Source organism: Dipodomys spectabilis, unplaced genomic scaffold (assembly GCF_019054845.1).
Source record: "Dipodomys spectabilis isolate Male_0828 unplaced genomic scaffold, ASM1905484v1 ptg000030l, whole genome shotgun sequence".
In the NCBI taxonomy this organism is placed as follows: domain Eukaryota; kingdom Metazoa; phylum Chordata; class Mammalia; order Rodentia; family Heteromyidae; genus Dipodomys; species Dipodomys spectabilis.
In genome coordinates this window covers 4,655,144-4,677,386 of record NW_024870707.1, presented here as the reverse complement: position 1 = coordinate 4,677,386, position 22,243 = coordinate 4,655,144, and the positions used below count along the sequence as shown (strand labels likewise).

General features: G+C 37.6%; 3 protein-coding genes across 3 annotated transcripts; 2 read left to right on the top strand and 1 right to left on the bottom strand.

Annotated features, from left to right (window-relative positions):
* The first annotated feature begins 4,831 nt into the window (after window positions 1–4,831).
* LOC122104781 (olfactory receptor 1013-like) lies at window positions 4,832–5,785 on the top strand. The gene has a single exon (XM_042675712.1). The coding sequence runs from the start codon at window positions 4,832–4,834 to the stop codon at window positions 5,783–5,785; it is 954 nt and encodes a 317-aa protein (XP_042531646.1).
* Window positions 5,786–14,985: 9,200 nt separating this feature from the next.
* On the top strand, window positions 14,986–15,951 carry LOC122105289 (olfactory receptor 9G4). The gene has a single exon (XM_042676469.1). The coding sequence runs from the start codon at window positions 15,013–15,015 to the stop codon at window positions 15,949–15,951; it is 939 nt and encodes a 312-aa protein (XP_042532403.1). The 5' UTR covers window positions 14,986–15,012.
* Window positions 15,952–17,963: 2,012 nt separating this feature from the next.
* LOC122105269 (olfactory receptor 1013-like) lies at window positions 17,964–18,899 on the bottom strand. Its single transcript, XM_042676431.1, has one exon. The coding sequence runs from the start codon at window positions 18,897–18,899 to the stop codon at window positions 17,964–17,966; it is 936 nt and encodes a 311-aa protein (XP_042532365.1).
* Between the last annotated feature and the right edge of the window lie 3,344 nt (window positions 18,900–22,243).

Sequence of the window (22,243 nt, the reverse complement as noted above, 5' to 3'; positions counted from 1 at the left end):
AGAGAATAAAGTGGAGAAGTTTTATTTTTCTCTCTCCGTGAAACTGGTAGTTAGTTGCTTTGTTCATATTTCTTTTATAATCAGCCTTTTAAAGCTCTGGCCCACTGTTTATCTCTTGAGTGATATTACTGAAACCAGTTTAATGCTTAGAGAAGACCAACATGTTTCAAAAAGGTGATGAGTCAATATTCTCATGAATATTCATTTCTTTTTCTGTTTTAGGCAGTGGACCGGTAAGCTTAAAATGAAAGAAATTATTTACACATATATGCATCATCTCATGTATGTGTAATTAATAGATAGCTGAGGAATATTCTGATAAAATATGAAATGGACTAGCACAGAGAGCAGGTGCATAAAGCCTGAGAAGAAATGTAAAATCAGTAAATGGCTACCTTTAAAGCAAAGTCATTCCAAGGGCTATCTACAGGTTAAAACAATGCTTCTCTGAGGTGATTAGTTTGATAGATAAGAGATGATTTATTGGGATAAATTGTCTTAATATGTTTTGAATCCAGTATGTATGTTGCTAACTTTATGTCTATGAAAATTATCTATTGATTGATCTGTCTACCTATCATCTAATATCCGTCATCTATCATCTACTTACCTATCTTCCATCTACAGTCTATCTATCTGTGCATCATCTATCAAATATCTTGATTATCATTGTCTATCTAGCATATCTATACACACATATTGTAGAAGCAATACTGCTTAATATGTTATGTGTTGTTACATTGTACATGAAACCTTTGGAAAGATGATTCTGAAGTTACTATGCCCAATGGAAATGTGTTGCATGAAAGCATGGCTCATTTGTTTGCCTTTGTACATAACCAATTGTACATATGTCATGACAGAAAATCTTTAATCAAATGAGGAACCCATACTAAGAAATGGATAAGATTTGTGCTTGTAGGGTAGATTTTAATCTCTTCAGTTTATGCTAAAATTTTCCTTTTAATTTTGTTTATATGACTCACCTGTACAAATGTGGAAGATGGCTTAGTGTTTCTTTACTTGTATGTGTGTGTGTGTGTGTGTGTGTGTGTGTGTGCCAGTTTTGGGGACTGAAGTCAGTGCCTGGGTACTGTACTTAGGCCTTTATGCTCAAAGGTAGCTAAACTTTCATCTTAGAGATAAGAGTCACTTTCCTTCCTGAGCTGACTTTGAACCACAATCTTCAGGTCTCAGCCTCTTGAGTAACTAGGATTACAGGCATGAGCCACTGGTGCCCCAGCTGGCTTAATTTCTTATGGTTCACACAAAGCCACCTTTGATATAGTTTACTTAAGAGAAGAATGATGTATTTACTCAAATGTGAATACATTTTCACTTATTTTTATGTAATGAGAGATGAAAACAAGGGAGGTCAGGAACAAATTCTTTTCTTGCAAGTTCCATTCTCAAATGAAAATTTAAAGATAAGTCCAGTAATTACTGGGTGATGTAAATGTGTGTGACTGCGGGGCGGCACAGTTTTCAAGACTGTATAAATTAGCCAGCTGCAAAAACTATTTAAAATATTTTGGGTAGAATAGCAGAAATTTAACACCACTATCAATCTGCAGCCACACCAATCATTAGTAAGCCCTTCTTGGATTAGAGTTGGTGGTAACAAGGCCTTCTCTAGCGTCTGGCAGCACTATTGATGCCATTCTTTTCTTGCTTCTACTACTGGGGGAGAGAGGACTCTGAGGTGGTAATCCATGACTTTCTTATTTTTCACCTTCAGCTGTCAGCAAAAAGTACCACACAACAGGTATTTTAAACAATGGAAATTTACTTTGTGGAAGCTGTGGAGGTCCTGAGTCCAAACTCATTATCATGGATAGAAAATTAAGGAGATTCCAGGGACTTTGTCACATTATTAACACAAATATCCAAAAAGTCACTTTTTTTGTACTCCACTTTCATCTACCTTTCAGGTTACCACTCTGACTGCGGGTGGTTGTGGTCTCAAATTTCTATTGTGGAAATAAATCTTTTTTTTTTTTTTTTTTTTTTTGTTGATCATGGAGCTTGAACTCTGGGCCTGGGCACTGTCCCTCAGCTCTTCAGCTCAAGGCAAGCGCTCTACCACTTGAGACAGAGTGCCACTTCTAGTTTTCTGGTGGTTTATTGGAGATAAGGGTCTCAAGGAGTTTCCTGCCTGGGCTGGCTTTGAACCGTGATCCTCAGATCTCAGCCTCCTGAGTAGCTAGGATTACAGGTGTGAGCCACCAGTGCCCATTTTAAATCTGTTCTATTATTTTCTACTTTGTAACAAATTTGTTTTCTTGGTTTGTGGATGAAAGGATTCAAGGACTTTGCAATGTAATACACTTTTAGTTGCATTCCAAAATGTAATTAGAATAAAAAGATCATGCTTTTGCATTTATTTCACTAGAAAAATTAATTCAAAGGCCTAAAGAAAAGTAGTATCATTCCTTCAAATTCCTTTTTTCATATGGTCCCCTGATCCTTAATCACATACCTTGCAATCAGAAGAGAATTTAGGCAAGTCAGATCATTTGTTTATTTAATGAGACTGTTGCTAAGAGTAAAAGTTCTGGCTTTGACTTCTCTGGCTGAGAGTCATATCTTGTCTTGCATTCTGTAGGATGGCTTTTCTTTCTGTTGATTCTTAGATATGTAGGAACTTTCTAGTTAAATACAATCTCATCTATTGTTCTTTTGTGTCTTGTGCTTATGGAGGCATTTCCAAAAAGACACTGCCTACTGCAGCATAGTGAAATGTTTTCTGTTTTTTGTTTCCTAGTAGTGTCATGGTTTCAAGTCTTATGATTATATGTTTGATTCAGTATTGGCTGAGTTTCATTCAAGGGGAGAAAAATCAAGTCTAGTGTTTTGCATATGTATATCCAGTAGTCAATGCAACATTTGTGAAAGATATTTATAGTGTGTCCAGTGAATCTTTCTGGTATCTTTATTGAGAATGAGTTGACTGCAAGTCTCTGGGTTGATTCTGTTACATGTGGAAAAAAATGCTTAATTGATATCATTAACCCCAAGGGATATGCAGATCAAAGGAGATATAGTTATATCTAGGTAGGATGACTGTTGTCAAAAAGAAAGGAAATAAAGGAAAAGGAAAACTCTGGTGATGATGATAGGAGAAATGAACTAACACACCATTGGTGGGAATAAAAGATGGTAGATTTATTAAGAAGAGTGTGAAGGGTCCTCAAAAGTAAATATATAATCTATGCAAGATCCATCAGTTCCACTCACTTCTGAGAACATTTGTAAAGGTAACAAAGTTAGCACACAGAAGAGATAACTGTATGTCTCTGTTTAGCGGGGGAATTATTTAAAATTACTAAGTTATAGACACAAGTCGGTGCCCATCAATGGATATAAGGACAAAGGACCTGTGGTATTCATACACAATGGAATAATGTCCAGGCATAACAAATGATTGCCTACAATTTGCAGCATAACTGATACAATTGGAGGAAATTATATTTTAAAATTAGCTAGTCACTGAAAGACAAGTTCTGTATGTTTCCTCTATGTGGATGCTAAAGATCACTTTTAGTGTAAATAGTGATCACTAAAATTTGGAAAAGGAGGTTAGAGGGAGAATGAATTTGATTATTTCACACCATATGAATGTGTTGAAATATCATACTGAGCCCCTTATATTTACAATCAAAATTAAAACATTTTCAAAACATAAAAGGCAAAGGAGCTGAAGATGAATACCTTCTCAATATATTTAATAGATAAGGAAATGCTGAATACCTATAACATGGTAGAACACTCAGTATTCTTACTAATAAATTTACTTTGTTTGAATTAGTTCTATTGATTTGCTTTAACTCAACCAATAAATGATACTTCTAGACCTCTAGAATTTAGCCTATTTCCAAACCAAACCCAGAAAGTTCTGCACTTGATGCCCTGAAGTTGGACTGTACCACTTGACTTGGTGGTTATTATTGAAAATAAAAATCACCAGGGATTGCCACCTCAAGATGTCAATAAAATGGGTATTACTCTAGTTTTAATACTACAGCAAGTCACGGAAGATTGTCAAAATCCACATAAGAGAAATGCAACATATTCAGTATAAGTATTTTAAAGTTGCTTTGGAATAGCAAGCAACAAATGAAATGACATCTCAGATATAAATGAAAATAAAATAAAACAAATCCCAGATTTCATTCATCTTAGAAGGCATGTTCATTTAAAAAATATATGTGGGGGCTGGGAAGGTGGCTCAGTGGTAGAGCACTTGCCTTGCATGCATGAGGCCCTGGGTTCAATTTCTCAGCACCACATAAGCAAAAAGAAAAAAGCTGGAAGTGGCACTGTGGCTCAAGTGGTAGAGTGCTAGCCTTGAGCTGAAGAGCTGAGGGACAGCACCCAGTCCCAGAGTTCAGGCCCTATGACCAGACCCCCCCGCAAAAAAAATATACGTGACTCAGATTTGGTAGTATTTTACTGGGCCCTGATTTTCAGAAAGGCTTTCATTTAGGTGAGATTTCAGTAGTTCTAACACAAATGACAAGAACAGTTTTTAGAAGTGGTTTTTGAGTCCTAAGTACAAATTTCTTCTGCTACTAAAAATAAAGAATGAAAACGAGGAGAAATGGGAATGAGAATCTTAAGTGGCACCTGCTCCATGATGTACACAGTAAATGCTCTGCTCTGGCATCATAGAACTGCTTTATCTTCTTCTCCAAAGGCCTGGTACCAGGTCCATCATAAATCCATCAACTATATAGATAGAGCAACAGAGTTTTCCAATGGTCTAGAACAACAGTGGAGTTATAATGCAAGCATTATTCTTTTCACAGGAAAGAACATAGAAACCATTATCATGGACAAGACAAATTTCACTCAAGTGAAAGAGTTCATCCTTTTGGGGCTCACTGCCCATGTGGGGTTCCAGCTGGTGCTCTTTTTCATCTTCCTCACTATCTACATCATCAGTCTCTTAGGAAACCTCTTCCTGATATCTCTGATCTGTTCTGACTCCCGGCTCCACACACCCATGTATTTCTTTATTGGAAACCTGTCCTTCCTAGACCTCTGGTATTCATCTGTCTACTCCCCCAAAATCCTGATGACTTGCATCTCTGAAGACAAAAGCATCTCCTTTGCTGGCTGCCTGGCTCAATTCTTCTTCTCCGCAGGACTGGCCTACAGTGAGTGTTACCTCTTGGCGGCCATGGCCTATGATCGCTATGTGGCCATCGCCAATCCTTTACTCTATTCCCAGGCTATGTCCTCCAAGTTATGTGTCGGTCTTGTGGCAACTTCCTACTTTGGTGGATTTGTAAATTCAACCCTCATCACCAGCGAGACATTTACCCTGAGCTTCTGTGGCGACAACATCATTGACGATTTCTTCTGTGATCTGCCCCCACTTGTGAAGCTGGCCTGCAACGTAAAGGCAAGCTACCAGGCTGTGCTGTATTTCATCCTCGCCTCCAACGTCGTCACGCCTACCGTACTCATCCTGGCCTCCTACCTGTTCATCATCGCTGCCATCCTGAGGATCCCATCCATGCAGGGCCGCCTCAAAGCCTTCTCCACCTGTGGCTCTCACCTGACGGCTGTCACCTTGTACTTTGGTTCCATTCTCTTCATCTACTCTCGGCCCAGCACTAGTTACACCCTGGAACGGGACAAAGTGGTGTCAGTGTTCTACACCGTGGTGATCCCCATGCTGAACCCGCTGATCTATAGCTTGAGGAATAAAGATGTGAAGGAGGCCTTGAGGAAAATGTTAGAGAGAGCCAAGTTTTCTCAGATGGAACGAGTTGGGTAAAACGTTTTGAAAGCAGGGTGTTGTCACTAGTCTGTACTCTCAGAAATAAATAAAACGAACAGAAGCCATTTTCACAGGATGGAAGTAGCAGTTGGCATTTTTTTTTGACGTTACCACTAATGTATTTGGATATTTTTTTTAAAGAAATGAAACTGGAACATTTGCAAAAAATGGTTATTTATGCTAGCTTGGAATAGTTTATAAAAGAGGAGAGAAAGCAGATCAATTAAAAATGTCCCTTGACACTTTATAAGTTGTCTTCATATTATTCTAAATGAAAATGGAAATGATCATTGTCAGGATTTGGTGAACTAAAGTTACTTCAAATCATTCAGCTCATTGATGTAGCAACAATGGGACTTCTTTCACTAGAAAATGAGAAAAGGATATATAAGTTTGTACATTTCTCCTAAAATCAATTTTATTTGCTTATTTATTGGTTCTCACTTTCTGACTTGCCATTATTTAAGATGAGATTTCTTTATCAATAGATGAAGTGTAGGATAAATATCAGGTGGAAGCATTGTGTATTTCTAATAAAAGACTATTTTCCCTAATAATTAGAAAGTGAAGGGTAACAGTGTAGCAATTGTGTCACATAAAAATGGGAGATGTATCTAGCCAAGAATACAAAAACAGATCGGAAAGGAGGAAGATTAAAAAATGTAACAGAAATGATTCAGAGTGAAAATGCCTAATGATAGAAAATAAATCTATTGGACAATGTAGTGCCTAATCTTAACAAAGGATCAATGTATGTTTGTATTTCTTTGATTTTAAGCACAAATTAATGAAATTAGGAAATATTTAATTGTGCTATATCACATTTCTCAATATAATAGTCTTTTTACATGTAAAAACCAAGGTTGTTCCAAAATAAAAAGACCTAACTGTTGACAAGCAAGGTCGTGCGTGGGGCCTGAATTCTGGGCCTGGGCGCTGTCCCTCAGCTTTTCAGCTCAAGGCTAGTGCTCTACAGCTTGAGCCACAGTGCCCCTAATGGTTTTTTCTGCTTATGTGGTGCTGAGGAAGAACCTCATGCATGCAAGGCAAGCACTCTACCACTGAGCCGCCAAGCATGTAAGTTTGAGAAGATATTTATGTCGTAACACCACACCTTTCATGGCTTTAGAAATAGATGTTTATTTTCTTACAGTGCTTCAAGGTGTCAGTCCAATTTCAAGGGAATAGCAGAGCATATTTTTTGGGGGTCTCTTGCTCCCTGACTTTCAGATGGCTGACTTACTGCTTTGTTCTTGAGTAGTCAATCCTCTGTGTAGCTAAACTACTGGTATCTCTATGCTCACATTTCCTTTCTGCAAAACAATCCATCATATCAAGAGCTGGGTATAGTGACTCAAGCCTGTAATCCAAGCTGCTTGTGAGGCAGATTTAGAAAGACTGAGGTTTCAGCACAGCCCAAGATGCCTCCCTGTCCAATTATCCAATGAGTCCTTATCTCCAAGCATAAGCTGGGTGTTGTGGCCCATGTCTTCTAATTCCAGCTACACAGAATTCATAATTAGGAGGATTGTGATTCAAGGCTGATTTGGATAAAATACAGGAGACTTTATTATTACAAAAAAGTATTCAAATGTTTTTTCTTTCTTGCGATTGTTTCTAACATATTTATAAGATGATTTCTTCGTTGCTTTGTATGTCCCTCCCCCACGGTATAACCCTTGCTTTCACTGTAATTGATGTTGGTATCATTTGTGGAGGGGAAGGGAAAAAGACAAATTGTTTAAATAGGGATACAGGTGGACCCATTGCAACAATGAGATGTACAAGTTGTTATGTCGAAAAACAAACTTTACAACTTTGGCTGGGGGCAGCGGTGGGGAGGTAGGGGGTGAGGGTGAGGGGTGGGGGGTGGGAGATGAGAAGGGATGTGAAGGGGAAACAAAGGAGGAGGCACAATGCTTGCTAAGAAATGTACTCATTACCTTGCCCATGTAATTGTAACCCCTCTGTATTGTATTTTTCCAATAAAAAAAATCTAAAGGAAAAGGGCTGGAGACACGGCTAAAATATTAGAAGACTTGCATTGTAAACACAAGGCCCTGAGTTCAAACTCTAGCAATGCCAAATAAGAAAAAGTAAGGGAGATGAGGAGGAAGAAAAAGAGGAGGGAGACCCAGAGGAAGAGGATGGGATATTTTCACCCTATTCTGAGGTTCTGGGAATGAAGGTTTGGCATGTATTGTGGGGAGACATGTTTCAAATTATAGCACCAGGAATAGATGACAGTTTCTAAGGAAGGATATAAATAAGCAAGAGTGGTCTGGACAGAGAGAAGAGCATATGGCAAGAAAAAATTTGTGGACTGTACAATATATTGAAGAAATCCTCCAATAAGGGATCAACTCTCCAATAAGAGTTCAACTTCAAATAAAATACTACTTATATTTATGATTAACATACCTGAATTGTAAGTAAACTGTAATTATGTCTTTGGAGACCAAATTACATATTTCTGGTTGCTGTGTAAAAGAAATCTCTGAGGGCTTTTGAGGAAATACTTAGGTTGAGTGTAACAAAGTCACATCAGACCAGCTTAGAGGTGGAAAGAGTGTCACTTCCAAGAACTGGCCTTCCTGACCAAGGGTAAGCACCGGAGAACATTTGTATTAGTCATCCTTAGCACTTTGGACTTCCTATAACTTAAGCTTTAGCAAGAAGGGAAATAATCAAACACAAGGAATGGCTCAGCTGTAAGTCTGATATTTATGTTGGTGTATCATATATTCAATAACGAAAGAGTCCAAATAGTGCATTTTTGTTTCCACGGGTTGTGCTATACTGTCCTGTTCAGCCAACTGGCATATGTGATTTTCATTTCTTGGAAATCATTTTTTTTCTTGTGCCAGTCCTAGGACTTGAACTCAAGCTTTGGGCACTGTCACTAAGTTCTGCTCAAGGATGGCACTCTACATCTTGAGACATTGCTCTACTTCTGAATTTTTTGGTAGTTAATTGGAGATAAGAGTCTGATAGGCTGGCTTTGAATCACAATCCTCAGATATCAGTCTCCTGAGTAGCCAGGATTATGGATGTCAGCTACCAGTTTCCAACTCTTGGAACTAATTTCTATGTGTCAGAGAGACTCATTTCTCTCCAGAATTTTTTCTTGCTCCAAATGAGCGAGGGACAGAGAATAGGTCACTGTGGGGGAAAGTGATGGTGATTTGCCATTTTATATGATTGGCTTTAGTATGAGTTTTTCTCACATTTCCTATGCATTTTCCTTCAGCTTCATGTATGACTAGTAATTTGTTTCAAAATCATGATGGATTTGCAGCTTAGAGAAATTAGTATTCTTTTATTTATTTTTTCATGTTCTTATGTTACGGTATACTGTATCACACAAGTCCAGTTTGGGATAGACTTTTACCCTTAGTTTAAAAAACTTATTTGGAAGTACTTTAAGAAAATCAGGTTGAAGGTGCAAAGGCAAGTAATAAGTTTGATAATTATGTATTGATTGTCACTAAGTTACCAGAGCTGTTCTTGAAGCTAGAATTCCACAGTAAATAAAATAAGCTGGGTGTCAGTGACTCACACCTGTTATTCTAGCTACTCAGGAGGCTGAGACCTGAAGATCACAGTTCAAAGCCAGCCCTGGGCAGGAAAGTCTGTGATACTCATCTTCACAGGAAACTGGAAATGGCACTGTGGCTCAAAGTGGTAGAGCACTTGCCTTCAGGTGAAGAGCTCAGGGATAGCATCCAGGCCCAGAATTCAAGCCCCATAACTTACAAAAAATAAAAAAAATAAAAAAAATTCCCTTGTGGTATTGCATTCAATATTGGAGAAGCAGAAAATAATTTAAATAAAAAGTTAGAACATAACAAGCTATAGAATATGAGAGGAGAGTTAACAAACCACAATCTCAGTAGAGTAATAAAGTCTGGGATTATTCATAAGAATTCTAACAATAATTGATTTGGATGAGCTATAGTCAGGAATTTATTTGTCAGAGGTACTTGAGGGAGATCAATAATCCATGTAAACATCTGGAGAGTGGTGTTTCAGAGAGAGGGAATAAACAGTTACATTAAAAGAGTTTAATGCTGAGATTGCATTTAGCATGTTTGAGAAAGTGGTAAGTCAGCAAGCATGCTGCAGAATGGAGAGGCAGGCACGGTGAATGTTAGAAGATTAAGTCCTCTTGTTAAGAGAGGGTCAGATGATAGAAAAATTCCAGCAAGTGTGGCTTTGCTTGGTTTTAAATATGAGGCAGACATTGTATTATTCATTTACATATTGGATACTACTGTTTTTCTATATTGAGAATCTATTATAAGAGATAAGGGTGAGACCAGTTAGATGGATATTCAAAAACCGGGTAAAAGATAAAGGTAATTTTTACCTTTATCTTATGATATGAAGTGCTTATGAAGTGGTATGAAGTGCTTAGCTTCAGGGAAAGTTCTAAAGGAAGAGAAACCAGGATCCACTGAAAGACTGAAAAGTAGACAGGAGAGAGAAAAAAAATCCTGTGATTCCAAGATTTTTAAAAAGGCCTGGGTTTCACCAAGTAACATGAAGAAAGTACAAGTTAATCCTAACATTTGGAAGTAAAGCTTATGAGTTAAACTTTAAGCATGGTATATTTAAATGCATAAATCTATCACTCATCTGTTACAAAAATGCCCGCATACAGGAAAGAGAAAAATGAGAAGTATAAAGAGCATCTCTGGGCAAAGCAAATTACTTCTCAGTGTGTGTGTGTGTGTGTGTGTGTGTGTGTGTGTGTACGGGGAAAGGGAGGAGGGAACTAACAGATTCCACTAATAAAATCAAGCAAGAATTTGGATCCATGCCACATAGCTCTTTGGTTCAGGATTTAATTTTCATTTGACTTTCTCTTTTCAACACAAGATCTCTGTTACAAAAACAAAATGAGATAAATCTGTGGTGAAATTCTGTATAAACTCAAAATGAGGACTTTGACATTATGTCTTTTAATATTTTATCAAGTTTACTTATCTACTTCCCAAGGTTTCATAGTTGTCTATATTCTAAACAAAAAGATAGAAAAAGATACCATCAATTCATATTATTTTTTTCATATTATTTTAAGGTTCAATAAATTCTGCTTTATTTTTTATTATCTTTAAGTACTTGTACAGAGAATTCCCGTGCCCCCCCCCCACCTTTTTTTGTTTGTGTCAGGTCGTGGGGCCTCAACTCTGGGCCTGGGCACTGTCCCTCAGCTCTTCAGCTCAAGGCTAGCGCTCTACCACTTGAGCCACAGCGCCACTTCTGGCTTTTTCTTTTTGCTTATGTGGTGCTGAGGAATCGAACCCAGGGCCTCAGGCATGCAAGGCAAGCGCTTTACCACTGAGCCACCTTCCCAGCCCCGAAGTTGCCCTTTTTAAAATACAATTTTATTGTTATTCTTAAGGTGTTGTATGCAAGGGTTACCATTTCATAAGTCAGGCAATGTGTGCGTATTTCTTGATCAACTTCACAACTTTCAACATTCTCACTCCATATTTTGAAAGGATTTTGTCTCTAGAGTTCAACAGCATTTTAAAGAGAAATGATCATGTGGACAGAAATTTCTATTCAGAGGTAAGATTAGAACTGACTGTAATTCCCTCTTCCAGAATAGGATCCTTCTTTATGTAAGACCTACTGATTTCCCTAGAGCTTTTATTGCCTCCCTTTCCTGTTCAGAAGAGTAGAGGATTAATATTGACAGGTGTTACAGGAAGAAGGATTTCAGAGTAAGCAATTTGTCCTGCAGTCCATTTTCAGATCTGCAGCCAGAGAGAACTTCGTATGAGCAGACATGATAATGTTAACAGTTTCTGATGCTGAGGTCTCAATTTCTATTGCTAGAAAAAATAAAAGGAAAGTTTTACCGTCTACCAAATACTTTTCAAATCTGGTGACTCTTTTGTCCATCTTCATTTAACATCTCCCAGTCTCTTTACTTTGTCAAAGACTTCAGTAACTTGATGGGTCACTTGGTATTTACTATGATGGAATTCTTTTCCTATTTCTACTTACACCCCAGTAAGAGTTTTTTTTCACTCTCATTTTGCAATTTTTGTCTATCTCATTCTCTGGGAAATCTTTGAGCAATAGACTAGAAAATCTAAACATTATTTGCTTTAGTATGGCCTTGTTTGTGATCATTTAGGTAAATGCCCAGAAGTGGGATTGCTGGGTCATATTGGAGCACTATGTGTTGTCTTTTTTTTTTTTTTATCAGTTGTGGGGGCTGAACTCTGGGCCTGGGTGTTGTCCCTCAGCCCTTCAGCTCAAGGCTAGTGCCCTACCACTCGAGCCACATCACCACTTTGGGCTTTTTTCTGCTTATGTGGTACTGAGGAATCAAACCCAGGGCCTCATGCATGCGATGCAAGCACTCTACTACTGAGCCAACTTCCCAGCCCTCTATGTGTAGTTTTTTGAGGAACCTTCATACTGCTTTCCAGAGTGAACAAGTTTACACTCCCACCAACAATGCAGTAGGTTCCCTTTTGGCAATATCCCCTCCAGCATCTGTTGTTATTAGAATTCTTGATTATAGCCATCCTAATTGGAGTGAGGTGGAATCTCAATATTGTTTTGCTTTGCATTATTTTTACGGCCACAGCTACCAGCACAACTATGTTTATCACAGCATTATTCACCATAGCTAAGATATGGGACCAACCCAGATGCCCCTCAGTAGATGAACGGATCAAGAAAATGTGATATATATATGTACATATATATATATATATACATATATATATATATACATATATATATATATATATATATATACTTATATACACACAATGAAATTCTATGCTTCCATTAGAAAGAATGACATTGCCCCATTTTTTAATTAAATTTTTATTTTTATTTTTTGTGAACATACTGTACAGAGGGGTTACAATTACATGGGCAAGATAATGCGTACATTTCTTATCAAGCATTGCAGCCCCCTCCTTTGTTTACCCTTCACATCCCGACATTGATCCATTTGTTAGGAAATGGAAGGACTTGGAAAAAATCATATTAAGTGAAGTAAGCCAGACCCAAAGAAATATAGGTCCCATGATTTCCCTTATTTGTAATTTAGTATACATCTTGGATAATCTTATCAGATGAGCAGAAACACTCAAAAGCTATGTACATATGACCATATAAAATGATGCTAAATGAAATGAACCCAAAGATAGACACAAGAGGTTTTTCTTTGTTCTTGCTGTTTTCAATGTGTCATGTGATTTCTTTTTTCTTTTGAATCTTTTGAATTTTGTTTCTTTTGAATGTTCTTCTCCCTATGGTATATCCTCTGTTGTCACTGTGTTTGATTTTGGTACCCTGCATCTTGTATATACATTTATCTAATTTGGGGAGAGGAAGTGAAATAACAAAATGCTGAAACAAGGACACAGGATGACCCATTGCAACAATGATACTCACAAGACACTATGCTGGAAATGATCTTTACAACTTTGGCGTGGGGTTGGCGGGCGGGAGAGATAGTAGGAGAAAAACAAAGGCGGGGTAACAGTGTTTGACAAGGAATGTACTCATGACCTTACTCATGTAACTGTAACCCCTCTGTACAGCATCCTTACAATAAAATAAAGTAAAAAATATGAAATTTAAAGGAGCCAGGATGGTTTACCATTACCATGATCTTGGGTTTACCCATGGCATGCCATGACTTTTCTTGAACTAAGCATCGCTGTATGAAATGACACTTGAAAATCATGTCAACTGAGAGTTTTTCAGATTGTAAGAGAGGTATCGCATTGCTTTCAGTAGGGGGGCAGTCACAAAAAGAAGAAGATTTCCACCTGAAAGAGAAATAAGTAACAACTATTGAGATCTCATACTTTTCCCCTCCTATTTTACACTTTCATTCCCTTCCTTATATCTCTTCCCTTCATCTTTTCTTTCTTTCCTTTTCCCCCCTTTTAAATATTTTTAATTTTTAATTGGTAATTATGTATGAGATGTTGTGTGATGTTTTGGAACATATATACTTTTATAATATTAAAATCAGGGTAAACATGACTATCTTCTCAATCATTATTTTTTCCTTATAGGAAAATATTTAGAATCTTTTTGCTCACACTTTGAAATCATTGTCATCTATAGATATCCTACTGTGCTGTAGCCATCATAATGTAGTATCAAGGAACATACTGTTTATTTTTTCCTTTGTTTTGTATAATTTTTGTCAGTGCTTGGGCTTGAACTTGGGGCCTGAGTGGTGTGCCTGAGATTCTTTGTGTTCAAAGTTAGTGCTCTACCACTTGAGCTTCAGCACCACTTCTAGCTTTTTCTGAGTCATTTATTGGACTTCACTGTCTGGATTGGTTTTGAACTGAAATCCAAAGTAGATAGGATTATAGGCATGAGCCACAAGTGTTCAGCTAAGAACATACTCTTATTAACCAGACATGGGGTTAAATTGTAGCTGTGCTTTTGATCAGTTCTGAGAATGTTTTTACTTATATTATTTGTGGTTAAGAATTATGAACAATATCAAGACCATGATGCAACTGTATTACAAAGTTGAAATGGCAACAAAGTAGGTTAAATCTATAGCCTAAAGTAGAACATGGCACAATTAGTAATACATATTTATTACTACTTGTGCTAATAGCAGAGGAGTAGTATAGAATACAGGCAAATAATGCTTCTTACACAAGGTCTTTTTAGTAACTTATAGAACCATATTGACATTCTTTTTGAATGGCCAATGTATATAAAAGAACAATAGGTAGGTCGGAGTTCTCATATATATGTTTGTGAACATATATATTCAGATAGATCTGAAGCTCGATATCTAGTTATCATCTTGAGATTCATTTTTCTTTTCTTTTTGTCAGTCGTGGGGCTTGAACTCTGGGCCTGAGCCTGGGTGCTGTCCCTCAGCTCTTCAGCTCAAGGCAAGTGCTCTACCGCTTGAGCCACAGTGCCACTTCCTCATTTTTCTTGTCTATCTTAGGAGAACTTGCCTTACAGTAATGCTAAGTAAATCCTCTAATTGCAAGGTCATTTTAACTCCAATTCCTATGGCCTTTCAAAGACACTAGAGATCTATAATTGTGTATACTAAGAAATAAAATCCCACATATTTCTTAGACATTGTTGGTTTAATTGAAATATACTTATTACGTTGTTTCAATTGTAAAATCACTAAGTGTTTTTTTTTTTTTTTTTATTCTTCTAATGATAATCAGGCCTTTTCCTCTGTGGACATGGAGGTGAGGAATCGCACCATCCTGACTGAGTTCATCTTGCTGGGCTTCTCCACAGATCCACACTGGCAGCTGATTCTATTTGGAATATTTTTAATTATCTACTTGTTAACTTTGTCAGGGAATATGACTTTGGTTGTCCTAATTCGGTTTGATTCCAGGCTTCATACGCCTATGTACTTTTTCATCGGAAGTCTGTCTTTTTTAGATTTCTGGTATACATCTGTGTACACCCCCAAAATTCTAGCCAGCTGTGTTTCGGAAGATAAGCGCATTTCCTTGGCTGGTTGTGGGGCCCAGCTGTTCTTTTCTTGTGTTGTAGCCTACACGGAGTGCTATCTTCTGGCAGCCATGTCCTATGACCGCTATGTAGCCATTTGCAGTCCATTACTTTATTCAGCCACCATGTCTACTTCTCTCTGCACTGGGCTGGTTGCAGGCTCCTACATAGGAGGGTTTTTGAATGCCATCGCCCATACTGCCAACACCTTCCGGCTGAGTTTCTGTGGGAAAAATGTCATTGACCATTTTTTCTGTGATGCGCCACCCTTGGTAAAAATGTCCTGTACAGACACACGGGTCTACGAAAAAGTCCTCCTGGGTGTGGTGGGCTTCACAGTGCTCTCCAGCATTCTCGCCATCTTCATTTCCTATTTCAACATCCTGCTGGCTATCCTGAGGATCCGCTCAGCCTCGGGAAGGCGCAAGGCTTTCTCCACCTGTGCCTCCCACCTCATCTCCGTCACACTCTTCTATGGATCTTTGCTCTTCATGTATTCGAGGCCTAGTTCCACCTATTCCCTGGAGAAAGACAAAATGGCTGCCCTGTTCTACACTGTGATCAACCCACTGCTCAACCCTCTCATTTACAGCCTGAGAAACAAGGATGTGAAGGAGGCCTTCAGGAAAGCTACACAGACCATACGGCCACAATCATGAAAGTTATTGGTTCTGGTGAATGGAGTTATCTCTATCCAAGAACTGAGGGATTAATGGGCTTGCAAGCATTTGTGTATTTCATTTAATTACAACAGGTGATTTTGTAAACAATAAGATATTGATTAAGGGTCTTTTAATTACTCATATTTTGTTGTGACATGATCCATTTTAAGGCTGCTGCACAGGGGTCAATATATTATGTTGCCTCTTTAATTTTTTTTTTCCATAAAATCCTTCATGGTTTTAGACAGAAGTCATGGAGCATAAAGGATAGAGCTTGATCTGAAGTTGGATGAGTAATTGTCACTGGCTGAGGAGATGTGGAATATTTTTCAAGATTTTTGAAAAACTTGGACTTTATTTTTACAAGGTTTTATTCAAGTTTCTCTTCAGTGAGGTGTTTTCTCTAATAAACTTATTTGAAACTCCTATTTGAGCATGGTAAACCAATGTCTTCTATGTCAAAATAATATTAAATGATGTGTTCTGTAGTAGTTTAGATTATAAAACAAAATTGCAACAACATAATCTGTTAAAGCAATATGTGTTTTTATGGTTGTGTATCACTCTGAAGAGTATGTTCTCTTCTAGGGAGAGTGTATACTCCAGAGAGAACTCTCCTGAATGGTCCAGATCAATGTTACCGGGAGAAGGGTAGATAATATCTAGCAATATGCAACATAGAAATATAAAACAACCAAGTCTACTCATATGTCCCTGTGGTTTTCCATTTGTTCTCAAGAATGATAAAATAAAATACCTAAGTCCTTATGTCCAAGTCAGTTGTGAATTTTTTTATAGTCTTGATCCCAACACAGAACCTTCATCAAGCATAATCAAAATTATTTAGATTGTTTCCTGGAACAATGAATGATAAGATGTGTTGCCAAACATAATGAATCTAGCCCAGTTCCTGGAGTTACAAAACCTCAGCCATCATATGAATGCAATACCCCACTCCCCCAGTTGTAGGTTAGAGCATCTCAGCTCTGTAGATCATTTCTTATCTTACTATTTATTGACTGTAAGCCATCTATGTGTCATTTCCCTGGATAAATTCTATGCATTGATTAACCTGTTAATTAGCTATTGTTCCTTACAATCATATCAAGTCATTGCATTGGACAGTTTAGGGTTTGTTGGGGAGAACTTTGACAATGTTTTTTGGGAATCTTTCAGTCTATGTTCACAAGAGATAAGTCATTCCTAAGCCCAATGCTAGTATGGTTCCAACAGAAGAATTGAACTACAGAAAAACAAACCAAAACAACTTGGAAATTATTGTCAGTACATAGTAGGTTTTGTTGCTATTTTATTTAATACCATTTACAAGAGTCTAAGTGAAGGAATATTACAAAGTTTACAAATGAGAAGTTGCTACCTCAGAGGACAGAATTTTATTTCCAAAGGTTATTTTGATTGATGAAAGGAACTCACTAAAATGTCATTACAATTAGAAACAAATATCATACAAATAGTTCTGGTCATTGAGCCATTTGATTTGGCAGAGATTCGCTCATATTTCTTCTTATCTGCTGTTGTTTTTCTGTACTTCATTTCCTTCTCTCTTCTCATAGAAGGGATCTTGACATTCTACATTCTTCTATAACTGAAGAGTCCCAGGGAGCCAACAAAATTTAGGATATGTTCCCCAAATGCCAATAATCACAGATTCACTCCATCAGAGTAATCTTGTAGAGAATATAACTCATTTTACATTGTGTGAGAGAAGAAAAGAATATAGAATCCTTAGAGGTTCTAGAAACATACCATGTTTTTCTATTTTTGCATTAAAACCCTAGAAGTGCTTTTGACAAATGGTATTGGTCTTACAGTTAACTTTAGGGAATAGAGTCTAATCTCTAATCCATACCAAAACAACTTAACACAAAAATGTTTTAAGCTAAATTTTCCATTCATGGAGTTTTATTTTTTGAAATCCAGTCCCTAAACTTCCCTTGAGTAGCATTTTATCACTTAGCACTGATCTTCAGAAAGGCCAGCGAATGGATCTAGACTTCGGTCTGTGCAAGCTTGAAGAGTTTTCTCAGGGCTGCTTTCACATCTTTATTCCTCAGACTGTAGATCATGGGGTTCAACATGGGGAACAACACAGTATAAAAGGTAGAAACCATTTTGTCCCTTGAGAGAGAGTAGCTGGAACTTGGCCGAGAGTAGATGTAGAGAATGGAGCCATAGTACAAGGTGACCGAGATGATGTGGGAGGAGCAGGTGGAGAAGGCCTTGAGGCGGCCCTGGGCAGAGCGGATCTTCAAGATGGCAGCGATGATGAAGGAGTAGGAGGCCAGGATGAGCAGTGTAGGAGTGATGACATTGGAAGCCAAGAGAAAGTAGAGAACATATTGGTAGCTGTCATTCACATTGCATGCCAACTTGACCAGAGGTGGGACATCACAGAAAAAGTCATCGATCACATTGCCTGCACAAAAATCCAATGTGAATGTGTTGCTGGTTAATATTATTGCATTGACAAAACCCCCTGTGTAGGAATATAGCACCAAACAGATGCACAATCTCCTTGACATGACCTGGGCATAGAGCAAGGGCTTGGAAATGGCTACATAGCGGTCATAAGCCATAGAAGCCAATAGATAGCACTCACTGTAAGCTAGGCCCGCAGAAAAGAAGAACTGAGATAGACAGCCAGCAAAGGAGATGCTCTTGTCTTCAGAAATGCAAGTCAGGAGAATCTTTGGTGTGTAAACAGAAGAATAAAAGAGATCCAGAAAAGAGAGATTTCCAATGAAGAAATACATGGGTGTGTGGAGCCGGGAGTCATTGCAGATGAGCACGATGAGCGTGGTGTTTCCCAGCAAGGTTGCACAGTGCACTCCGAGGAAGAGGACAAACAGGACCAGCTGCATCACAGGGTCTGTTGTGAAGCCCAACAGGATGAACTCCCTCACTGTGTGGTTGCCTCTCTCCATGCCTTGCAGAATTTGGATCTGCAGATGGAGAAGAGTTTCACTGCTTTCATCAACAGAAAGTGAGGGTACCCAGAGGCCCCTCAGTAGATGAATGGATCAAGAAAATGTGGTATATATACACAATGGAATTCTATGTCTCCATCAGAAAGAATGACATTGCCCCATTTGTTAGGAAATGGAAAGGCTTGGAAAAAATTATATTAAGTGAAGTAAGCCAGGCCCAAAGAAACATAGGTCCCATGATTTCCCTTATTTGCAATATCTAGTATATGTATGAGTCAAGCTGAAAAGGTCAGATAATGTGATGTTAGGAAAATGAACCCTTGGAGATGTATTTTAATGTTTTTTTCTTTCATGCATTTGTTTCTAACGCATTTATAAGATTATCTCTTTGTTGCTTTGTATGTCCCTCCCCCCATGGTATAACCCCTCTTTTCACCGTATTTGATGTTGGTATAATTTGTGGAGGGGAAGGAAAAAAACAATTGTTTAAATAGGGATACAGGTGGACCCATTGCAACAATGAGATGTACAAGACGTTATGTCAAAAAATGCACTTTACAACTTTGGTGGGGGGGGGAGGGGGGGGAGGGTGGAAAGGTGGGAATGTGGGGGGAGGGGGAGCACAAGGGTAGGGAGATGGGAAGGGATGGGAAGGGCAAACAAAGAGGAAGCAACAATGCTTGATAAGAAATGTACTCATTACCTTGCCCATGTCATTGTAACCCTTCTGTATGGTATTTTCTCAATAAAAAGTCAACAAACAAACAAAAAAACAACAATGCATAAAAAATACACTGATTATAATGGAAGTCTAAATGAACTTGGAGTGGCTAATTTTTAATAGTTTTTTTTGTTTCGCCTCAGGTGAACTTTTATTTTTGGTATTTGAACTGTTTGTATTTACCCCTGAGGTATGTAAATCCTCAGAATTTTCTGTTTTAGTTATTTGGCCAGAGTCTTGTGTTCTTTTCTCAGGACCATTTTTGGACTGATATTCTCTACCTATATGTCTCCTGTTTATAAAACAAAAAAAACCATGAATAGGTAAATATTGATGATACTGATGATGATACTGAATGATACTAATGAAAAAATAGATGAAGGGATAGTAATGTGTCAGAAGTTAAGTAAATTTACACACAGAAAAAAAGATCTATTATCCATTTCTCAGAACAGGACAAGTCATATGGATTCTGTAAACTCAGAAGGTCTCTATGTTTTAAGGAGTAATAGCACTCTGCATAAAACTTTGATGCATCTTATATTTCAGAAAAGAGCTGTTTGTAAAATCAGGGTGACATTTAAGACCAACAAATTAACCTATCTTTTATGTAACATTTATGACCATATAAGATGGAACTAAGCAAAATTAACTCGAAGACATGGACTCAAGAGGTGGTTGCTGTTTTTAATGTACTGTGTGGTTTTTGTTTCTTTTGTATGTTCTTCATCCTATGGTATATCTCCTGTAGTCACTGTATTTGATTCTGGTACCCTGGTATTGTATAGACGTTTATTTGAAGGGGAGGGAAGGGAAGGGGAACAACAGAATGGTGAAACAAAGGACAAGTGGGAACCAATGCAACAGTGATCTACACAAGACAATATGTTGGAAATGATCTGGACAACTTGGGGGGTGGGGGTAAGGGGGAGGAAAGTAGGGGAAAAGTGAAGGAGGGGGTAACAAGTTTGACATTAAATGTATTTATTATCTTATTTATGTAACTGTAACCCCTCTGTATATCACCTTGACAATAAAAAAGAAAAAAAACCCCAAAATTCTGATGTCCTTGTGGGGTCCTAAAAGCCAGGGACTAATGAAATTTATTTATTTCTGTAACAAAGCACAGGCCTAAACCCTAAAGACAGTTATCCTAAGTAACTATTATGATTGACAGTAGCAGGTCTCAATTCAATCACATTTAATTGAAAAAAATCATATTTTAGAGACAAAAACCAGGGGCTCATGTATATATTCCTAGCTACGCAGGAGTATGAGATACAGAGGACTATAGGTAAAGGCAGCTAAGGCAGAAGAATTCAGGAGCATCTATTTCCAAAATAAGTAGCAAAACCGAGGAGGGAGGTTTTGTTCAAGCGGTGGAGTGACAGCCCACCAAGGAGGTTACCCAAGTTAAAGTCCTTGAGCTCAAACTCTAGTACCACCTAAAATAACTTTATTTTGACCAAATCCTTAAGTCCTGTCTTTACAGTTCTATGATATATATATGTATATATGTAAACAATTGCAAATTTCCATGAGACAAATGCAAAACTGTCAAAGAAAAATGCTCCCTAGTAAAATATTTCTATTAGAATCACAATGCATATTTAGTTGCAAAAGAATGCACATTGCAATATATAAAATGATACATTAATGAAATATGTCTATATAAAGAAATACATAATGCTTATAGCATTATCAGTGTGTGCATTAGTGACTCAGATAACAGACATGGTATGGACAGTTATGCTAAGGTTCTAGTACCAAGGTGGAAGATTCCTGATAGACTTCTAAAAAGGAATAATGACAATTCTTCCTCAATTTTAAATTCTCACTTGAAACTTAGAAAAAACTTTGCAAATGCACATTTTCTTTATAGAGTGGACTGGATTTCACACTGCTATTAATACAGAGATCTTTCTCAGGGCATAAATGTCCTTTGAGACTCTAGGTAGAATTTCAATGGGTGGGGCATATTTTTCCCCTTTTATAAGACTATCCCATGCATACAAGATATTTTTGTTCTTGCTTATTACATATTGAGAGCTAAGAGGGCCCCAGATATTGACAATAATCAAAACTTCAGCCACAGTTCTAATATTTTGCTTATAGAAGCAGATATAGCTCTTTTTCTCATCACAGAAGTAATGATTGCCATGAGAGCATTATGTTACTCTTCATCTACAAGTACCTTAGGAGCAAAACATTGAATGTACAATTTTGTTACATGATTTGATAGAACTCTATGTTTTCGACCTAAGAAGCAAGACCTAGTTTTTATTTTTAGAAGCAGAAATATCTCTTTTTCTCATGTGTGAAAATGTGCCTGGTTTGAAAGTCATGTAAATTCATGCAAAAACAGAGTATTATCAAGATGCTGAATGTAAAATCTTGTTCTACTACTTGAAATGTCTATGTTTAAAACTGTATAAAAACAAGATCTGTGGTTTTGTTTTTAGACACAGATACCTCTTTTGCAATATTGAAAACTACATGAGTTGAAAGCATTATGTGCTGCTCCTCGAAAAGCAGCAAAATACTAGAGCAAAATACTGAATGTCAACACTTGTCTGTTACTTGAAACCAGTTGAATTTAAAATCTTTAAAAAAAACAACC